At 49.0% G+C, this 20,293-nt stretch overlaps 8 protein-coding genes across 8 annotated transcripts; 5 read left to right on the top strand and 3 right to left on the bottom strand.

The window, feature by feature from the left end:
* Positions 1-3,000: 3,000 nt before the first annotated feature.
* N7479_007501 (uncharacterized protein) lies at positions 3,001-3,186 on the top strand (the record flags this gene model as incomplete). The annotated part of the gene is made up of 1 exon (XM_057255195.1): positions 3,001-3,186. One exon carries the CDS (start codon positions 3,001-3,003, stop codon positions 3,184-3,186), a length of 186 nt encoding a protein of 61 aa, XP_057109057.1.
* Positions 3,187-5,128: 1,942 nt separating this feature from the next.
* Positions 5,129-7,341, top strand: N7479_007500 (Major facilitator superfamily domain general substrate transporter; the record flags this gene model as incomplete). The annotated part of the gene is made up of 6 exons (XM_057255194.1): positions 5,129-5,169; positions 5,225-5,299; positions 5,373-5,636; positions 5,687-6,816; positions 6,891-7,005; positions 7,065-7,341. 6 exons carry the CDS (start codon positions 5,129-5,131, stop codon positions 7,339-7,341), a joined length of 1,902 nt encoding a protein of 633 aa, XP_057109056.1.
* Positions 7,342-8,366: 1,025 nt separating this feature from the next.
* N7479_007499 (uncharacterized protein) lies at positions 8,367-10,240 on the top strand (the record flags this gene model as incomplete). The annotated part of the gene is made up of 3 exons (XM_057255193.1): positions 8,367-9,396; positions 9,455-9,783; positions 9,833-10,240. 3 exons carry the CDS (start codon positions 8,367-8,369, stop codon positions 10,238-10,240), a joined length of 1,767 nt encoding a protein of 588 aa, XP_057109055.1.
* A 653-nt stretch (positions 10,241-10,893) lies between these two features.
* On the top strand, positions 10,894-11,539 carry N7479_007498 (oligoribonuclease; the record flags this gene model as incomplete). Its single annotated transcript, XM_057255192.1, has 2 exons — positions 10,894-10,941; positions 11,024-11,539. 2 exons carry the CDS (start codon positions 10,894-10,896, stop codon positions 11,537-11,539), a joined length of 564 nt encoding a protein of 187 aa, XP_057109054.1.
* A 514-nt stretch (positions 11,540-12,053) lies between these two features.
* pgmA (phosphoglucomutase PGM2) lies at positions 12,054-13,826 on the top strand (the record flags this gene model as incomplete). The annotated part of the gene is made up of 3 exons (XM_057255191.1): positions 12,054-12,106; positions 12,157-12,458; positions 12,514-13,826. The coding sequence occupies 3 exons, from the start codon at positions 12,054-12,056 to the stop codon at positions 13,824-13,826; spliced, it is 1,668 nt and encodes a 555-aa protein (XP_057109053.1).
* A 319-nt stretch (positions 13,827-14,145) lies between these two features.
* On the bottom strand, positions 14,146-15,811 carry N7479_007496 (Gfo/Idh/MocA family protein; the record flags this gene model as incomplete). The annotated part of the gene is given in 2 exon segments (XM_057255190.1): positions 14,146-15,657; positions 15,671-15,811. 2 exon segments carry the CDS (start codon positions 15,809-15,811, stop codon positions 14,146-14,148), a joined length of 1,653 nt encoding a protein of 550 aa, XP_057109052.1.
* A 317-nt stretch (positions 15,812-16,128) lies between these two features.
* Positions 16,129-17,747, bottom strand: N7479_007495 (uncharacterized protein; the record flags this gene model as incomplete). Its single annotated transcript, XM_057255189.1, has 3 exons — positions 16,129-16,736; positions 16,789-17,499; positions 17,549-17,747. The coding sequence occupies 3 exons, from the start codon at positions 17,745-17,747 to the stop codon at positions 16,129-16,131; spliced, it is 1,518 nt and encodes a 505-aa protein (XP_057109051.1).
* Positions 17,748-18,155: 408 nt separating this feature from the next.
* Positions 18,156-20,053, bottom strand: N7479_007494 (FAD binding domain protein; the record flags this gene model as incomplete). The annotated part of the gene is made up of 4 exons (XM_057255188.1): positions 18,156-18,700; positions 18,752-18,838; positions 18,896-19,395; positions 19,458-20,053. 4 exons carry the CDS (start codon positions 20,051-20,053, stop codon positions 18,156-18,158), a joined length of 1,728 nt encoding a protein of 575 aa, XP_057109050.1.
* Between the last annotated feature and the right edge of the window lie 240 nt (positions 20,054-20,293).

Here is a 20,293-nt window from a genome sequence, read left to right as displayed (position 1 = left end):
TAGTCGTGATACAGTGTTCAGTGAACGAGAGAACATCTGGAAGAATAATGACAGGATGCAACTAAATATAAGGAGCTCGCAGGCGTCCACAGATGGCCCCGGGGAACCTTGGAACCTCGATGCCTACATTTGTCAGCTCCCCGCAGTACCTAGGTACCTAGGAGGTAATTGTGCTAAGCGCCCAACACACCTTCTCTGTGTTGGTGCGCCCCACTCAACGATAATTCCCACTCAACGATAATTTCTCCACCAACAATTGTATTGAAATCAATATTTACAGGTAACCACCAGTAGTATCTATATACCAATTTGTACCCTTACTAAACCTAGCTACTACTGAAGCTTTATACTCAGTTCCAGCTAAATCCCTTACTTCCTGAGCGCGTTGTTAAGCTTCTAAATCCTTGGTATACTTTGCCTGTAAGCGCTTTAACTTTTTAAGAATCAGTATCCTACCTTTTTACTATCTACCGGTTAGCACAAAGTGGTAAAATGATATTACCTCTAGATCTAAGAAGCGATTTCCTGTTTCTTAGGGTATTTGTACTTAAACTGTTAGTACGAGCCCTCTTTAACTCAGCCTTTAAAATAGTAACCTCTTAGGAAAAAAGCGTATTTGGATCTATACTCCGCTGAATATACCGCTTAATCTTCTGGGATTGAAGTGATTACTACCTGTGCTTTATAAGATAGTATTAGCGGTATTTTTTAATAAGGGAAGGGGGTATTCCAATTCCAGAGTTATATAAAGCTTTGATCTAGGTTTTCAATACTCTCTCTTGAAGGGGGTTTAATACCTTCTTTTGACTGGTAGCTTCGCTTTTAGTCTGACGGCTATAGATTCGGGCGCGTAATCGTTGGTACGGAACTCCAAATTCCCGCGCCAATTCCGCGATATTCGATCTATCGTTTTGATAGAATACAACGATAGCCTTTGGGATTTGATCCTCGACGTTTTCAACTGAATTTGACATCGTGGTGTAGTTGAAAATACTAAGAAAGTTGATATAAAAGAGAAAAAATTATCGTTGAATGGGAATTATCGTTGAGTGGGGCGCACCAACACAGAGAAGGTGTGTTGGGCGCTTAGCACAATTACCTAACTAGGTATCCGCGGAGATAAAATCGCGTCATCTATGGACTGGATATTCGCCGAAGTACTCAATTTTATTATACCTCTATGTAGTTCTCATACTAGAGTGGCACTGGTATGTACCAAGGTAGATAGAACATTTCCCATTTCCCAGGTGAAAGTCAAATTTGCTGTGCTGCCAAAGCATGGTACCAGCTTCCATTGAGGCTTTGATACCCCTGGACTTGATTCATGGGCTACCTAATTGTGGATGTCCGGCTAGGCAGTGATCGAACTCTTCCAGTATCAAAGTGCGTGCCAGCAAATGAACATTTGAAATTAGAGATATCAGCTTTATTTGAAACTTTCAAACTTTCTAGGGACCGTATATCCTTAAAAGCATGCTTGATGTTTGAATTTATCAAAACTTAGCTATTTTCAACCCTGGAGTGGTTGTAAAGAAATATATTCATGTATGCAGTCGAGAGTGCAGGTGAGCCTCTAGACAGGCACATCCGTTTACCCACATCATAATTATACCTATGGACCCAGAAGAGCTTGACTATGAGGGTGAACGGGCTACACCGGATACCTGGGAATATCAACTAGCTGTTGATTATAACCTTGGGAAATGCACCCCTATTATGTGCGACCCCGAGATGAGTAGAGTAACCTTTGAAGGGGGCGAACTTTTTATAGAATCTCCCCGATGACCGGAGAGCTGTTTGAGATCAATTTCCCAGAGACGCTTTCCCGGAGACGCTTGGTGAGATAATTGCTGTTACGAAGGGAGAAGGGCGACGAAAGAGACTGCAAATGAAGAGGCTCGGCTGAAGTGAAAGTAGAAAGGCAACATTATCTCCGCGGGGAGACCTGAAAGAAGATAGCAGACCCTTACTTCGGTTGCCAAGAGCTTATACGTATGCACGATGGCACAGTTGCCAACCTTCCTTGCTAGAGCAGATCAGCTAGAGGGCATGCTCGAGACATTTCGGGATTGCTGCGAGTTCTATCCGGTGAGCAAGGGACTATGAGAAGGCGGGAGAAGCAAACCCGAAATTTAGAAGGAGCTTTAGAATGGAAAAGCAAAGTTTTCGAAGTAGCAGACATTATGTGATACAATGGAGTAGCCGTAGCCGTTCAAGCGCAACAGGCATCTGACCTGCTCGGTATTCACACCATTAGAATCAAAGAAAAACTTCAAAAGTAACAATAATGAAATTCTCCATCTTTGCTCCCGTAGATTAAGCTTTTACCCCCTGTACAGTTTCGATTGGGGGGCCATGTTACAGTGGTTCTCTTTGTTTGACCTAAGGCAACACTACATAGTAGCACCAGGAAAAAAGCGATATAGCTATTAGTTTATCCTGAGCTGGTTTCAGCGAATCTATACTCGTTTTGATCATTTTCAAAGACTGTCATCTTTAAACCTTTTTACAATAGCATCAATCCCCTGGGACTTGGATAACATAGAACATCACCTATAAATTCTCAACATATATTTCCTTTCACTTTCGATGGCGTTTTCTGGGGCGAAGAAAACTGAGTAAAGCATCTCGGATTCGCTACCCTTCGAGAACTGCATATGGGAGCAATGGAATACGAGGGTACTTCGTGGGACTTGATGCTATATGCTTTGTCCCTTACAGCAGGGCGCACAGAGGGTACCTTCCAAGGATGCATTGACCACGTGAATTATTCCCCAGTTTCCAGTTTAAGAGTCACTAGATGTTCAGGTGCAGACCTGCAAGGGAAATCCCTTTGTAGAAGGACAACTATCGCAGTGCATAGCAAACCCTAGGGGCTATCAATACGGAATAAAAGTTGCAAAGGCAGAAGATCTTGCAATGCGTCAGTACAATAAATTATCAATATCATCTGAATCAGTTCCTTTGCAAGGAACTAGGAGTATTCCTCTGGAGGTCACTATGGAAAATGATATTGCTATGTGGCTTTGGGTCATCCATCTCCTAGCAGCGGGATTTGTGACGGTCGATGATGGCTCAGGATCTGTCATCAAACACGGTACCTACCAGGATTGGATGCTTGATTGCCAATGCTGCCATGCTATCCTTCTCACCAAGAGCCAGTTTAAGACTTGCCTCGTAGAATAACCTAATACACAAGGGGCACTCTGCATCTGACATATCAAGTACGGTATACATACTCGGTATTAATTTGAAAGGCACAGGACAAGCTGAAGTGGGGCAACAGTAAATGACTCAAAGGGATGGGATCACAGTATCCTTTTGCGGCAAATTGTTAGTGTCATGACTCTCATATGGGGCGTTGAGATGTTACAAAAGCATCTCCAAATATTTGCTCAAGGGATAAACCAGTTGGGGTAGAAACCTGTCGATCCCCACATGGCCAGCCACGAGCACTTTAGCGTTGCAATCTCCAGACACGGCCCGCTCGAGCCTCGGTGAGAAATACCATGTCGCCGGAGACGGCCACACTCTGGTTTCTGCGCTTGATAAGTGATGATGCGATCATCCTTTAATGTGCCGCTTTAGGATCAGCACTTGGCCACGTTCCGGGAAACACGTTGTTTTTCGTGGGGATTTGACTTAGCAAGATAATCGGATTGGATTGGAATAATTGCCGGGTCTGGGGTTACATGGACTAATGCACGGTAACTCACGTCGGGGCACTCGGCTTGCAGGGGAACGGCATAATTCCAGCCGCAATACGGAGTAATCGGGATCGAGTATCCTTGGAGCAAAGTAATATTTCCCCACGGTTTTTTATGCCGACGGTCTCCAAGGGTAATTCGTCCCCGAAGAGTTAAAAGTTGAATCTGACTATTTCGTACACTTAACTGCGCTAAGATTAAATGTCTCTTCCGCAATTTGCCCCGGATTTCATTCTTGTTCTTTTTCATTTTTGACTAAATTCGAATGGGTTTCAATTCCGTAAGTTTGTCATTTCCTATAGTTCCTATAAAATAAAAAGAATATAAGTCTCAATGCGGCTCCCAAAGGTGAATATTCCGACCACGTGAACCTCCATGTAAAGTCACCGGAAACAAGCCTAAAGGGCAGGGATTAGCGTGATTTAAGCCTAATTTAGCGTCGATGAATCGACTAGTCGCCTGTGGGCACGGGCCATAATTATTGGCGAAAATAGTTTGGGCGTTTGTTTGAGGGCTACCGTAGCGCGGTGCCTTTGAATGTGGCGCCCAGAGACGCCAAGAATATCGAGAGCGATCCTGATACCAAGAATTGTTTTCCATATCTGAATTTGATGGGGATTAGGAATCGGGCTGTAGGATTTAATTGCATAATATGTAGACAAGGATGGCATAATTAGCAGGGGGTAGATCTGGGGCTTAACGGCAGAAGGCTTACTTTCACGTCGGGATTGAACCGGTCTAGATCGGGATCCAAGTCGAAGTCGAAAAGCCTAGAGGTTTCTTGTCTAGATGCTTTTAGCTGTGCTTAGGCCGCGAGAGTTGTTCATCCTTGTTTCTAGTACTTGGCATTAGGGAATGTAGCAGAGCACTCCTGATGTAGCATTTTGCCGAGACCAAGTCTTTCCACTAAAGGCCGAAGGCTTATCGTAAAAGTGGATTATGTATTTCATGTATCTCCATTTTCTTTGGGGTTCGGGATTTCCCCATGGGCAATCCAACACGGGATCCCCGGATTGTATCCGTTTCGGGAAGCAGATCAGATAGAAGTCATGACAATTACGCACCTTTTTGGCTTTGGTCGTGAGGATTTGACGTATTTTACCACCCGGCCAATGAGATTATGTAGTTCTTGTCAAACGGACTGGTCTGGGAAAATAACAGATACAGAACATAAAAAGATGCCCCCTCCCCCCCCCAGGTCAAGAGTTACCATTCACGACTTTGTTTGCCTTCAAAGTCTCACTCTCAAACAAGATACTGCAGTAATCAAAGCTGTTGGTTGGTTCTTTCCAACTCTTCTTCTCCATCAACCTTTCTGTTTTTTTTCTCTTTCCACCACACCATAAGAGTCAGCTCCATCCACAGCTCTGGTTTCTTTCTTGATCCTCATTAATAGCTTGATCAGACACTACGTCTCCAAGATGGCTAATGAGAACATCACTCAGGTGGGTTCTGGTCAACGGTAAGTTTTGCATCCCTCTTGCACGCTTTATCATACTCATCTTGATTTAATACAGCTCCAACGGTGATCAGTACAGCGCCGAGAAGGGATATTTTGAGCAAGTTGACCTTCATAACAATGTGTCCGCCAGGTAAGCCTCACTAGAGTTTGATTCTTCACTCCTATAATTCCATTTATTGTCAGTGCGCTAAGACCAAACCCAGAATCAAGAACCCTTTGGCCGAATTGACCAAGAATCAGATGCTCCACGACGTTGAAGAGTTTGCTGAGGAGTACAACGTGACAGACATCCTACCCGAGTTGAAAAAAGGGGCACTGGTTGTGCGTAATCCTACCGAATTCGAGATGGTGCCAGGCTTGACCGAGACAGAGCTCACTGCCCTGCGTAACGAAATTCTTCACAAGTGGCGCCAGCCTGCGGCACTCTACTTCACCATTATCCTGTGCTCTATTGGTGCAGCCGTGCAGTATGTGATACTCCAAAAAGTTCTTTGGTACACTTCTAACATAAATACAGGGGATGGGATCAGACTGGCTCCAATGGTGCTAACCTGTCGTTCCCCGATGCTTTTGGTATTTCTGAAGATCCCAAGAAGAGCGCGAACGCCGATCGAAACCTGTGGCTTGTCGGCGTTGTCAATGCTGCTCCCTACATTGCCAGTGCCTGCCTTGGATGCTGGCTCTCGGACCCATGCAACCGGTTCCTCGGCCGTCGCGGTACAATCTTCATCTCAGCTATCTTTTGCGTCCTTACCCCCATTGGCTCTGCAGTGACTCAGAACTGGGTGCAGTTGTTTGTAGTGCGTCTCCTCCTGGGTCTTGGAATGGGCCTGAAGGCATCGACAATTCCAATCTTTTGCGCTGAGAATACTCCTGCTGTGATCCGCGGTGGGCTGGTCATGTCCTGGCAGCTGTGGACTGCTTTTGGCATTTTCCTTGGATTCAGTGCCAACCTTGCTGTCAAGGATACTGGTAAAATCTCCTGGCGCCTACAGCTGGGATCGGCTTTCATCCCAGCAGTCCCTCTCTTGTTCGGCGTTTACTTCTGCCCAGAGTCCCCTCGCTGGTACATTCGACGGGGTGAGATGGGCAAAGCATACAAGTCTCTGTGCCGTCTCCGTAACACGCCTTTGCAGGCTGCTCGTGACCTTTACTATATTCATGCCCAGATCAAGATTGAGATGGACCTAATCGGCAAGAGTAACTACGTCACCCGCTTCATTGAGCTTTTCACCATTCCCCGCGTCCGCCGTGCCACTCTTGCTTCCTTCGTTGTTATGATTGCTCAACAGATGTGCGGTATCAACATCGTTGCCTTTTACTCGTCCACCGTCTTCAAGAACGCCGGCGCAAATGATACACAGGCTCTGTTTGCTTCCTGGGGATTCGGCTTGGTTAACTTTGTGTTCGCCTTCCCTGCTATCTGGACTATTGATACATATGGCCGTCGGACTCTGCTGCTATTCACTTTCCCGCAAATGGCATGGACTTTGCTTGGCGCTGCTTTCTGCTTCTGGACCCCCGAGGGTACGGGACACTTGGCTTCGATTGCTTTCTTTGTCTTCCTATTCGCCGCGTTCTACTCGCCTGGTGAAGGACCTGTGCCGTTCACTTATTCGGCGGAGGTATTTCCTCTTTCTCATCGTGGTATGTTTTTCTCTTTCACCTTTTCTTTTCCCTTTTTCATTTGATATAGTTTCTAGAACTAACATTGATATCAGAGGTTGGCATGTCCTGGGCCGTGGCAACCTGCCTTGGTTGGGCTGCCGTGCTTTCAATCACGTTCCCGAAAATGTTGAGTGCAATGACTGCCACTGGCGCATTTGGCTTTTACGCGTAAGCCTTCCTACCGATATGACAAGTTTCTCATCGAAATTTCTAACAATTGAACTTAGTGGCCTGAATGTGACTGCAATGATCATGATTTTCCTCTGGGTCCCTGAAACCAAGCAGCGCACTCTTGAAGAGCTTGACTACATATTTGCGGTTCCTACTCGGGTTCACATGAAGTATCAAGTCACCAAAGCGCTGCCATATTGGTTCAAGCGCTACATTTTCCGCCAGAATGTTGAGCTGGAGCCTCTTTACTGGTTCGATCACATTACAGGTGGTGGGGAGGCTGTTGCCGTGACACAGAACCAGAGCATTGTCTCTGAGGATGTGAAGCTGTAGATCTGTCTGGTCAACATGGCTCGAGTTTGTGGATCACGAGTGCGGCTTTTTTTTCCCGTGTGAGGGCCATTTCACTTTGGCTCTGATTTTTCTATCTCTGGATATTCAACAAGCAATATTATGGACTTTGAATAATGAAATTTATCATAAAAATGACACTTTAAGGAATCGCAATAGCTAACTACACCCATGATGGTTGGATATAAAAGAACATCCAAAGTAACTTTGGAAGGGAAAGTGTGCTCCACAAGGTTTCGTGGAACCCATGGTTGCTGGGGGATCAGCTGATGTGGAGATATGATCAGGACAAGTTGGTATGATTTGTAGTGTTTGTATGATTTGTATGATTTGTATGGTTTATAGTAATTTGGGGGGGAGATAAATAGCTGGAATTGATACATATCTAGTATCTCACCGGGTAGAGTCATGGGAGAAACTATAAATAACTGTAAATGTAGCTATTATAGGCATGCTGGAGGCTACTATAGGCTTGATAAGTGTATCACGTGGGGAGTTCGGGGGGGATGGCAACGCTCATGTTTTGGTCCGCTCCCGCCCCTCACCTTTTCCCTTGAGAAAGCTCAGGTCTACCTTTCTTACTTCCATTCCTTCTGTTCGCATTTCGAGCTTGTTTGTGACTGCTTGGTCCCAGGAACCTCAGTGTCCTGTGTTTCGGCCCAATTCTCAGGAAATCTATGAACCCCCGTCATCGTGACCCTCCTTTTTGAAACCCAGAAACAAACACACCAGCAGCTGCAGTGGAGCTCAAGGAACTGCTGTGGGCTGCTGGGTGAGTCGAAACCCACTATCTTGACCGCCTCCCACCTATAGCTTATTCCCTCAACACTCAGGAAGGGGAAAAAAATAAGAAAGAAGTTCGCCTATCCCCAATTTGGCATCACTTTTCTCGTGTTTTTGCCTGAAGTATTTCTTGTCTTAATTGCGGGGCAGATCTGATCCTGCGCCTTCGTTGGACTCTCCTCCCCACAGTGCAACATCCATATCCCATTTAACCCTTTCCCACCATGCCCTGCTTCAAAGGGCTTGCCGTGAGCATCCACACGCCCGATGGCCCGATCCCCGAATATTCCATTCAACGCCATTCTCGAGCTTCGCGCATAGGTTGTTTCATTCCTGTTCCTCCGCCTAAAATTCCCGAATCTGGGACCGGTAAAGCGGAACAATCAACCTTCGCGATTTCCGTCACCCTCCTAAACCCCGAGCAAGATGTTCCATACTCGACTCCAAAGCCGACAGCAGATTGCCCCTCACCAAAACCAAAAGTGGTCGGCAAATTGCCCGGTGAGCCAGGTCAAATCCCCGGGGCGGTCGCACCATACCAGGGCTTGACAAACTCGGTGAATGAGACTGTGGCTGCATACATCTACTTTGACGGAAGACAGAAGGAGGAGGTGGCTACATTACTGCGACGAGGAGAAGAGACATGGGTGAATTCTCGCTGGGTCAGCGTTCCGGATAGCGAAGGTGGGGGGATTGCCGAGCGCGAATTCTTGTTCCGTGAGGTCGGTCTGGAGCGCTGGCTCAATGGATTGGACCTGGAAGGCAAGGATGCGGCGGCCAAGATTGAACGCAGGCGACAGAAGATGGAGAAGCGACGCGCAAAGCGCGCCGCTGAAGAGGATCCGACCGCCATGGAATTGGAGGACAACCATCCCGCCAAGTCCAAGACTATTATGCGATACGGAAACGATGAGAAGTCCCCTCTCGAGGATGTTTCGGATGACGACCTCTCTTCCGACTCCGACGACGATGATCCAATTCCCGAGACAGCTGGCCAGATTAAGGTTGCTTTGTTCCGAGTTTTGGCGTCGGGTGAAATCAAACGGGGCGAGTACTCCCCTCAATTTGATGCGCACGATGACGAGGAGGGCGGTCAGGATAATAGCAGCGGAGGAGACGCCGATGTTGACCATACTACAAGCTTCGCGAAGCCAAAGTCACTCGACCCGAAGACCATTAGTACGCAGACTGTTACTGGTATTGACCCGAGTGATAAACCATACGCTACCTTCACTTTCATGTACCGTGGTGAACGTGAGTATTCCCTGGGTAACTCTTGATGGGAATTTTTTCTAACGTCAAATGAACATAGGTCAATTGCAGAAGATGGGTATCTTGAAAGATCCCAAGGTGCAAGAGACGCCTGCTGCCACCAAGCGCAAGTCCTTACAAGCTGATTTCGCAAACCTCGGTCCTATCAAGCCTGGGGGCTCTGTTGGATTCCTTAATTTCCGGGACACCGAAGCCAAGCCGCAGAAGGGCAAGAAAAGCGATGATGACATGGACAGCGATGAAGACGACCTCGAAAACCCCATACTTGGCAAAGCAGACGACGAAGAAGCCAAGGATGACGATCGGTTCTTGTCTCCAGATGACATTCAACGCCAGGGAGAGCTAGCAGAGAGCTTGCGGAAGATTAGAGTACGTACAATTCTAACATTCTATGAGTACTTTGTTAACAATCCCACAGCTCAAGCGTCAGCACTCTGCCGAGCCACCTGGAGGCAGTGTAGGTGATTCTGCCGATACCCCGGCTTCTGGGTCTGGATCCACGCCTCCTGCAAACGAGCGCTCAGCAACACCACCAAAGCCTGCTGCAACTGGATCTGCAGGGCCCTCCGAACCGTCTCAGCCAACCGTCGAACCAGAAGATGGCCTTTTCGGTAGCCCACTGAAGAAACAGCGGGCGAGTGTCTCGACTGCAGATGAGAATGCCCTTCGACGCCGGATCGCGGAGTCATCGGGTAGAATCAGCGACGTTCTAGGCTCTTCCGCCCCAACGGAATCAACTTTTACCAGTCCGAAGATATTTGGAGATGGGTTTAGTCTTACGCCTGATCTTTCTGCTGGACCCCCAGCAAACGATGAGGAGCTGTAAGGCTCCGATCGCCGAAAATACGTTACTTCTGGGTGGTCTGATCTCGAGATCTCGTTCGGGCCATTGGGCTCGATAGGTCGCTACTCTTTCCGCTTTGGAAAGCACTGGTTGCTTTTGTTGTGACCTTGTGGATGAATTAGGATTTTGCGAGTTAGTGGAATCCTCTTTGCCATTTACTGGGTCCTCTTGATAGCCATATTGCTTTTCTACAATTACGCCGTTATGTCCACTACCTAAACTACAGGGAACATGTTGAAGGAGAAATACATTTGCTGCGTCTATCACGGCAGCTTGATGAATTCAAATCCGGAAATAATTGTTGTAGGTGGAGAGAGAGAGAGTAGTTGTATACATCGTAGACTACCCTAAAGTTGGGGTCCGTCCGACTGAGTTTGTCAAGCATTGGCTGAAGCGGCTTAAAACCCGATAAGCTTCTAAGCCCTGACTATAGATCAAACAATATACCAATTTTCAACTCTTCAACTACACATCCATGCTCAGAAATATTTTTCTACCTGTATCTGCGTTACGCCGTGTTCTGATCCAACCCGGCTTTCTCCACCAAGTGATTGATTCTGCCAAGGCCCAATTGAACCTCAAATCGTTAACAGCTTCAATAGCCCAGAATAGTCCCCATCCGCCACAAATCCACGATGCCACTCGAACGCTCAACAGACCCTTTGGTCTGGATCGACTGCGAGGTACGCCCAAACACTCCATCTCCAGTTTAAAATCTCTCACCACGCCTTCCGCAATTCCCCATCACTAACCCCCATTCACAAGATGACAGGCCTAAACCCGGAAACCGACAAGATTATCCAGATCTGCTGTTTCATCACAGATGCCCAACTAAACCTCCTGGAGCCGACCGGCTTCGAAACTGTCATCCACGTTGCAGACTCCACCCTCGACGCGATGTCGCAGTGGTGCATCGACACACACGGCCGCACGGGCCTCACCGCCGCCGTGCGCGCCTCGACCACCTCCCCCTCCACCGCCGCAGACTCCCTCCTCGCCTACATCCGCCAGCACGTCCCAGTCCCGCGCACTGCCCTGCTTGCGGGCAATAGTGTCCACGCCGATAAGGCTTTCCTTGCTTGTGCGCCGTACTCGCAGGTGCTGGATCATCTGCATTATCGCATTCTGGATGTTAGTTCATTGAAGGAGGCGGCGCGGAGGTGGGGAAGTGATCAACTACTTGAGCAAGTCCCACCTAAACGGGAGGTGCATCTTGCTAGGGATGATATCCTTGAAAGTATTGAGGAGATCCGGTTTTACAAAGAGAAGCTATTTGGATGATTATGTGGCTGATATGGTGGCTTACTTGTAACTATGACTCTGAGACATGGGTCTGAGAGGTATTAAAACTCTGCATGTTGAAATTGGTCTCGACTACCTTTCCCTAAGGCCAGAAGATACCGTAAAATGTACATCGTATCCTCTGTGCATGTACAATATACTTCAGAAGAATATTGCTGTACGAGACGCAGTATTTTGGTTCCCCCACGGGAATGATCTGCGGGGGCAATTTGAAGGAGTTAGCTGTCGACAGATAACTTGTAGATTGGACTGAATAGAACAAATCAGAGAGCCTTCAGCTGTAGGGAGTACGGACATATTTAAATTAATATTGTGGCAAACTACTAAGTACTACAAGAGTACTAGTGTGATGATAAACACATGACGCCAAACATTGGCCCCTCCTCCCGTGGAGCTCAACAAGTCGGTGAACTTCTTGAACTTCTTGAACTTCTCCCCCCTCTTCTTCTTCTCTTCTCCTTACCACCTCTTTTTTCCCCAATCTTATTTCATCATGTCCGTCCAGACGGTCTCCATTCAGCCCTTCTCTGACCAGAAGCCTGGAACGTACGTTTATCGTTGCCCCGCAATTGAACTGCTAGCTAACTTGCTCCCAGCTCCGGTCTTCGCAAGAAGGTCAAGGTCTTCCAGCAGGCCAACTACTCCGAATCCTTCATTGCTAGCATTCTTCTGTCGATTCCCGAGGGTGTCGAGGGTTCTTTCCTCGTCATTGGTGGCGATGGCCGCTACTACAACCCCGAGGTCATCTCCAAGATTGCAAAGATTGGCGCCGCCTATGGCGTGAAGAAGCTCTTGATTGGACAGCATGGCATTATGAGCACACCTGCTGCTAGCAACCTCATTCGTGTGAGGAAGGCAACTGGTGGTATCCTCTTGACTGCCAGTCACAACCCCGGTGGTGAGTGATGGTCGGGAGTAAAGGAAGATCTGTTGGGAACTGACCGAAATTCCAGGCCCCGAGAACGACTTTGGTATCAAGTACAACTTGGCAAACGGTGCCCCTGCTCCCGAGGGCGTTACCAACAAGATCTACGAGACTTCCAAGACCCTCACCTCCTACAAATACCTCGATGTTCCCGATGTCGACACCTCCACCATCGGCATCAAGAACTACGGCCCTCTCGAGGTTGAGATCGTTCACTCTACTGCCGACTACGTGACCATGATGAAGGAGATCTTCGATTTCGATCTGATCAAGGAATTCCTCAGCTCCCACAAAGACTTCAAGGTCCTGTTCGACGGCATGCACGGTGTCACCGGACCCTACGGCGTGGATATCTTCGTCAAGGAGCTCGGTCTGCCCACCAGCAGCACAATGAACTGCCAGCCCAAGCCGGACTTTGGCGGCGGTCACCCCGACCCCAACCTCGTGTACGCCCACGAGCTTGTTGAGGCCGTTGATGCGAACGGCGTGCACTTCGGTGCCGCCAGTGATGGCGACGGTGACCGTAACATGATTTACGGCGCTAACAGCTTCGTCTCCCCCGGTGACAGCTTGGCCATCATTGCCCACCACGCCAAGCTCATTCCCTACTTCCAGAAGCAGGGTGTGTACGGCCTGGCCCGCTCAATGCCCACCTCTGGAGCCGTAGACCGCGTGGCTGAAGCCCAAGGCCTGCAGAGCTATGAGGTTCCCACCGGTTGGAAGTTCTTCTGCAACCTGTTCGACGAGAAGAAGATGTCGATCTGTGGTGAAGAGAGCTTCGGCACGGGCAGCAACCACATCCGCGAGAAGGACGGCCTGTGGGCCGTCGTTGCCTGGTTGAACATCATTGCCGGTGTCGCCAAGCAAAAGCCCAGCGAGACCCCCAGCATTGGCTCTATCCAGAACGAGTTCTGGCAGACCTACGGCCGCACCTTCTTCACCCGCTACGACTTCGAGAACGTCGAGAGCGAGGGCGCAAACAAGGTCGTTGGCACTCTGTCCGACCTTGTCTCCAACCGCGATACCTTCGTTGGCTCAGAAATCGCCGGCCGCAAGGTTACCGACGCAGGAAACTTCTCCTACACCGACCTCGACGGCAGCGTCTCCAAGAACCAAGGCCTGTACGCCAAGTTCGATGATGGCAGCCGCATGGTTGTTCGTCTGTCTGGTACCGGCAGCAGCGGTGCTACTATCCGTCTGTATGTTGAGCGCTACGAGGCCGACAAGTCCAAGTTCGGTCTCACCGCTCAGGAGTACCTGGCTGATAACATCTCGTTGGCCCTCAACCTGCTCAAGTTCAAGGAGTATGTTGGCCGCGAGGAGCCTGATGTTAAGACCTAAGTTTGGTTAGGTTGTTAGGGTTAATGTGGAACCTGCTGGATGGGGATCACCTTTTAATTGTTTTGCAGTTATATCTGAACACGAGAAGAATGATGATCGAAAGGCAGGGTCAAGATTAAAAGATTATACGTTGGCATGAGATAGAAACTGCGTCTTTAGCATAATCCGAGCCTGTCTTGTCTAAAATCAGATCTCCAGATATGTGACGCCGATGAAGTATATGCATTATTGTCCCCTGTGCCGGATCTCAAATTGGGGAAGTAATCACAAAGATATCGTAACATCGTAGAATCGTAAATCATCAAACACTTCCGTATAATTATCCCTTCCACGCAGCAGCCGAAACCCTCAACTTCTCCGCCCACCAGCTCTCCCACTTAACAACCCTCTCCTCTCTCCTCGCCTCCTCGGCCGCAAAAACAACAGCATGACTCCGCACCGCCTCCTCGAGCGAACACCCAACAAACCTCGCTTGCGCCGTCTCAACATCCAATCCACCCTCAACCGCCTCAACCGCCTCAACCGCACCAACAAACTGCCTTGCAAGCCCAAAGTCCCCACCACCATGCGACTCTTTATGCTCTGGCAGCGGCCTCGGCACATCAAATACAGTAGTCTTCGCCGTAGCAAAATCATGAACAGAAATAGTTGTACTATCATACGAAACCTCGCCAGTAGTGCCGTAAACTCGGCCTCGACGTTCACACTGTTTCTCCGTAGGCGCAATCATATGGAAACTCGCCGTTTTAGCAAGCCGATGCGGCGCCGCCTCCTCATCGTCCCAAACAAATGTCACAACCTGATCGTCGCAGACATCGTTATCAGCTTCGTAGACGCACCGCCCATACCAAGGCCGCGCAGCGATATCCGAGTCCGACACCGTATCCCGATCATAGTCCTCGGCAAGATGGGAGAGGAGCAACGATTCGGCGGCTTTACTACCTTGCACGCGGAACACGTCTTCAATATCCGGGCAGACAACGTCAATCGGCCAAGCTGTGTGACCTGTCGCGAGATGGCGATCATTATAGATTTTAACCGCGCTGTAGGTACAGTCACGCTCAGCGGGGCAGGAGAGACAGTTTGTAGCATTGCCTGCGGATACGGGCTTGCGCTTTTGGCGGAACTGTGTCATCATGCCGGCAGACGAGATCGAGCGCGGGAAGTGCGGCTTATGGGCTTGTTTGGATTCTGTTTCGGCTAAGGTTGGGGAACAGAGGAGCCAAAGGATGAAGTCGATGTCGTGGCAGGATTTTGTGAGAAGAGAGCCATCGCCTGCTGCTGTTGCACGTCGCCAGTTGCCCCGGACGTAGCTGTGCGAGAAGTGCCACCAGCCTATTGGCTCGCAGTGTTCTAGTGAGACTATGTCGCCGATTACACGGTCTGTGAGAAGGAGTTTGCGGAGAAGGATGTTATGTGGGCTATAGCGGAGGACATGGCCGATTGAGAATATGTTCTTTGGGGCTTGGGGGATGTTGCCTGGGCCTTCTGGTGGTTGAAGGGCTCGGTATACTGTTAGACAGTCGTCTAGCGAGAGGGCTAGTGGCTTCTCGCAGAGGATGTGTAGCTGGAGTGGGGCGAGAGCTTGTATAATCTCGGCGTGTGTTTCGTCTAGAGTGCAGATGAAGACTCCGTCCACGCCCACAGGAGTTAGGTTTGTATCTGCTGCGTTATCGCCGTTGTTTAAAGTCGCCCGTTTCCGTCGCTCGAGTTCCCACTGCACCCACTCGCGCCAGTCGGCGAATTCCTGACCCTCTTTGGGGGGAGCCTGATATGCCCCATATGTATTTTCGTCCGAACTCGCGTCGTTTAAAGGCGTGGGGCTCGGCGACTGCGTGGATTACACCCGGTGTTGCAGTTGTGACGGCGCGACCATAGGCGTTCCCGCGAGAGCCGCCGCCTATGACGAGGAAGCGTAGTTGCTTCGGTGGGGAGTAGAAGGAGCCCGGGATAGTATCCGTGGGAGGTGGGATTGGTTCTTTCATGTTGTTTTAAGGTTTGGTTGAAGTAGTGGGGATGTTGGGGATGAGTTGAAGCTCTGTCGCGTTGGATCTAGTGATATGACGATTAATCGATGGGCTTGTTTGACTCTGACACAGTTTATTATCCTGCTAACCAAGGACAGAGTCGAGATATATATATCTATAATCAACAAAAGCTCGGGACACAAGAGATTACAAGCTGCAATGGGAACGCGTTGTAACTGCGGGGGAACGTAACATCAGCAACATCGGACGGGCTCTGATTGGCCACTGTGGCCACTATATTACCTCCAGGGCTATATTTGTCTTTCAATTTTGGTCTATCTTGTCTCTATCTTCCTTTTAATGTCATTCTCCGATTTTTCTTCCTTGTCGAAAATCATAGCAACCTCTTCCAAAGACCGCCCTTTCGTCTCGGGGAAGAGGAAGTATATAAGACACAAGAACACTACCAGACACCCAAGAAAGACACAGTAATACTTCCATGCAATCGCCGTAAACGCAACTGGGTTAACGTATTGGTTGAAGAAACACGCCACGGCATCCACTGAAAGGGTGACAGCAATGCCCTTGGCACGCAGCTGGAAAGGTAGGATCTCAGCTGGATACGAGATGAACAGAGGTGCATAAGCTATGTCATATGCACCAAAAAAGAGAAACAGCAGTGGAACCACAGCTATTCCAGCAGCGGGAAGTTGTTTTTCGGCAAACAAACCAGCGGCTAGTGTGGACATAGATAGGAAGACGATCATGGCCCCCGTGGAAATAAGCCATAGAATGCGGCGGCCGTATCGCTCCGATGCAAGTGCACCGGCTGCCGCAAGAAGGAAGTTCCAAACGTTGAGACTGATATTCACGGCTGCTTGATCCGCTGCCTTGGTGATTCCCACTGATCTGAGAATCGGTGCGAGGTAATATGATAGGAGGCCTACGAAACTGTTAGCGAAAGGATTTTCTTTAGGACGTTGTGAGGAGCGTACCATTTCCAGCCCATTCCTGCATGAGCCCAATTAACGCACATATGGCCAATCGGTGCATATCACCTCTTGACGAGAAGAAGGAGCTCCAATTCCTGGTATTGGTGATCTCGGCTGTGATCGTGCTACATATCAAACGGTACTCATACTGGACCAACTCGTCATCTGTGTCACCATTTGCATGATATTTTCCCAGGATAGCCAGCGCTTCATCTTTCCTGCCTTTGGATACAAGCCATCTCGGGCTTTCGGGCACAAACATGACTAGTCCTAGAATCTGAAACAACGGATATATTATCTGCAGCAGACAAGGAACTCTCCACGACCAACTGTTTGTTATGCCTATCGTTGCATAAGTAGCCACGGCTGAGCTAATAGCGCCCAAGCTCCAGGATGCATTATAGAGGGCGGTGGCTGTCTGTCGCTGCCGAGGGTGTGCAACCTCAGTTGCCAGGAGAGGAGCTGCAGTCTGGGTAATGCCCATCCCTATACCTGACAAGACTCTGGTGCCAAAAAAGGCCCAGTGGTTTTGTACTGAAGTTTGGATGATCGCTCCCACAATAGCAATGCTAGATCCAATGCCAACACACATCTTACGTCCGAACCTATCAGCAATATAAGAGGCTGGCGCGAAGGAGACGAACGCTCCAAGAGAAGTGGCTGCAATTATCAGGCCAACTATGTTGGGATCCAGTCCGCCAATGATGATACCAACTATGTCATGGTCAGTATAAACATCGTAGTTTCAGGATGGAGACATTACACTCGGGCAGCACAAGCAAGCTATTCACAAGACTTCCAATATACCCAGCCGAGGAAGCAGTGGAGAACATGAACACAATACCCAAGTTCAATTTACGGAGCCCCCTATCTTTGATCCAGTTTGGGTTCGTGTTGTTCGGTAGGAGCTTGAATGCCTCCATCGGGGGCTCCTTCTCCATCGTATCTGCCTCTGTCGCCATATCGTGAGATTGCTTGGATACCGGGATTTCTGGACAAAGAGATTTCGTATTGTATATGTAGACTCAGGGCTTCAACCTCATCAACAATTGATGCTATACCGGCTAGCTTATATCATAAAATTATATAACAAGGGATCATCTACATTCTTCCAACCCTACAAATCTCCAGCCTTCCCCGGGATATCTTCGGATAGTTCCAGGATAACTGGTGACTACAACATGAATGCGCGGAATGAAGGGAGGAATGCAAGATCCAACTACCCAGACAGGCAATGTGTCCAGCGAAGCTTGTTTCACTATCTCCGATCACCTCGTCATAGCACAGAAATACAATGATCTACAGTCCAAAAGAACATATATATATTTTACGATATGATACCACTTACCTCGGCGATGTGAGACAAAGTTTCACCCATCGCACTCCCCAAGCAGCGAGGCATAGCGATTCCCAAGCCCACAAAACCCCTCACACTGCCCACCAACCTCCCTCCCCTTATGTAGCACCTCCTCCATGCCCCATGCAACACGTTCCGCGCCCACCCTCGCACCCTCAAGATTCGGCGCCCCGGGCCCAAGCCGGAGAGACGCCATGCGGCCCGTCATGAATAACGGCACGTCATCCCGCCACGACAGATCGTTTGTCAGGCATGGTAGACCTGACTTGACTTCGATCGGGTATTGGTCGTTCATTGCATGGAGCAGCGGCATCTCGCGCACGTCGGCCCGCACTCCGGTTGCAAAGTAGATATAGTCTATTGCAGGGAGCCCAGGGATTGGTGGGTCAGTTGTTAGGGTCCAGGTCTGAGTTGCTGGGTTATATTCATGGGTTTTTATTTCGGTACAAGGGTGGATGGAGGCGCGGTGCTGGGCTGCGTGCTGCTTTACGATCTTTGTGTAGCGTGGTGTAATGCTGCCACCATTTCGGGCGGTTTGGAGCATCTCAAGGCGCTCTACTAGATATTAGTATCGATTTTTTGATGGGATTAGGGCTTTCTTTCACATACCTTCGTCGGTGTCGGCGGACCAGAAGGCTGCTTTCTCCCAGTTCTTATACTTGCCCATCCAGGGCAGACTGATATCGAAGTGTTTGACTGTCATTCGAATAAGATATTGCCCAAAACACTAGCTGCTGGGGATGTTATACGTACCCTTCATGCCGGACCGCATCAAGAACCAAACTTTCGTCACGCCTTTGCGAACCGCCATATCGACAATCTGTGCTGATGACAGCCCGCCTCCAACAACGACAACATTGGTCTCCTGCCGGCGCTGGATTTTATCCCGTACATTAGGACTCGGAAATGATTTAATCTCCGTACTGTGGCAACATGCTGCAGCACCTTCTTGCTCCGTCGAGGGTTTCCACGGATAAATCTTCGATACACCTGCTCCGCCAGGACCAATGGCCAGGACAACAGTCCGGCTATAGAACTTCTCTCCCGTGGATGTGGTAACAGTGAACACCTTCGAGCCCGAGCTATCAGAGAGATAATTATATGATAGATCCGTGGCCTCACGCTGCAAGATTTGACCAGGCTCATCCAGGCCATACCGCTGGATAATTGACGAACAATAATCTGAAAAAAGGTCCGTGGAAGGCGAGAAGTAATCTTTCCGATCTCGCTCATCAATCTCAGCTCCGATTGTTCTGTTTAATCAGAGGTAATTGTTAGAGATCTGCTCAGCCATATTCGCAAGGACACAACTTACTGAGACTTCCCACCCTGCCTCCTCTTCTTCTTCTTGTGCTTGCTCATCTCCTTCCCAACACACCCGGAGATCTCCCACAAATCCGCATCTCGCCCACTCTCCTGTGTATAAGCCAGCATACCATCCCGATCCCCAGGATCAACATGGAAGAACATCGGGCTACGGAGCTGTTTAATCTCCAGCGTGCGGAACGCATTGTTCCACCGCTGCATCCATTTATCTCCAGAGCCATCGAGGACTAGAGTTGAGATAGATGATGCCGACGATGTTGAGGATGTAGATGATAGAGATGGCACGGAAGATGCAGAGTCAGTCGAGGTGCGCCGTTGCCGGTCTTTCTCACAAGGACATCTGCGTTCACTGTCCCATTTTGCGGCTCGCACGCCGTTAATCTTGCTGTGCCGTGCTTGTACCAGACTCATCCGGCCACTGTGCTTCTTGATCCAGTGGTAGCGCTGGTGTTCTTCATCTGTGAATACTGCTGATGGTGTTTCTTCGCTTAGGCGTGCGGCGACGGCGAGGCCGCATGGTCCTGCGCCGATGATAATTACATCGCGTATTTCATGGTCTTCGGGCAATTCTTGGGATGAAGACATTTTAGAAGGGCAAGGTAGGGTTGGAGTAATGGTGGGTGATAGAGACGTAGTGGTCGCAGTAGTACTTCAGGGCTGATGGAATAGTAAATTTGCAAGAACCTACACTCATAGGAGCAATATCTTCTTTTATAGTCTACTGGTATAAATGTATTTCTACAATGTCCTCATAAGTCGACTATCGAGGTACTCGTCTCCAAGGTCCTTGGGGCATGCAACCATATAGGGACATAATCGACATCA

Source organism: Penicillium vulpinum (genome assembly GCF_028829585.1).
Source record: "Penicillium vulpinum strain IBT 29486 chromosome Unknown utg000003l_segment0_segment0, whole genome shotgun sequence".
Taxonomy (NCBI): Eukaryota; Fungi; Ascomycota; class Eurotiomycetes; order Eurotiales; family Aspergillaceae; genus Penicillium; species Penicillium vulpinum.
This window is presented reverse-complemented; position numbering and strand designations above follow the sequence as displayed.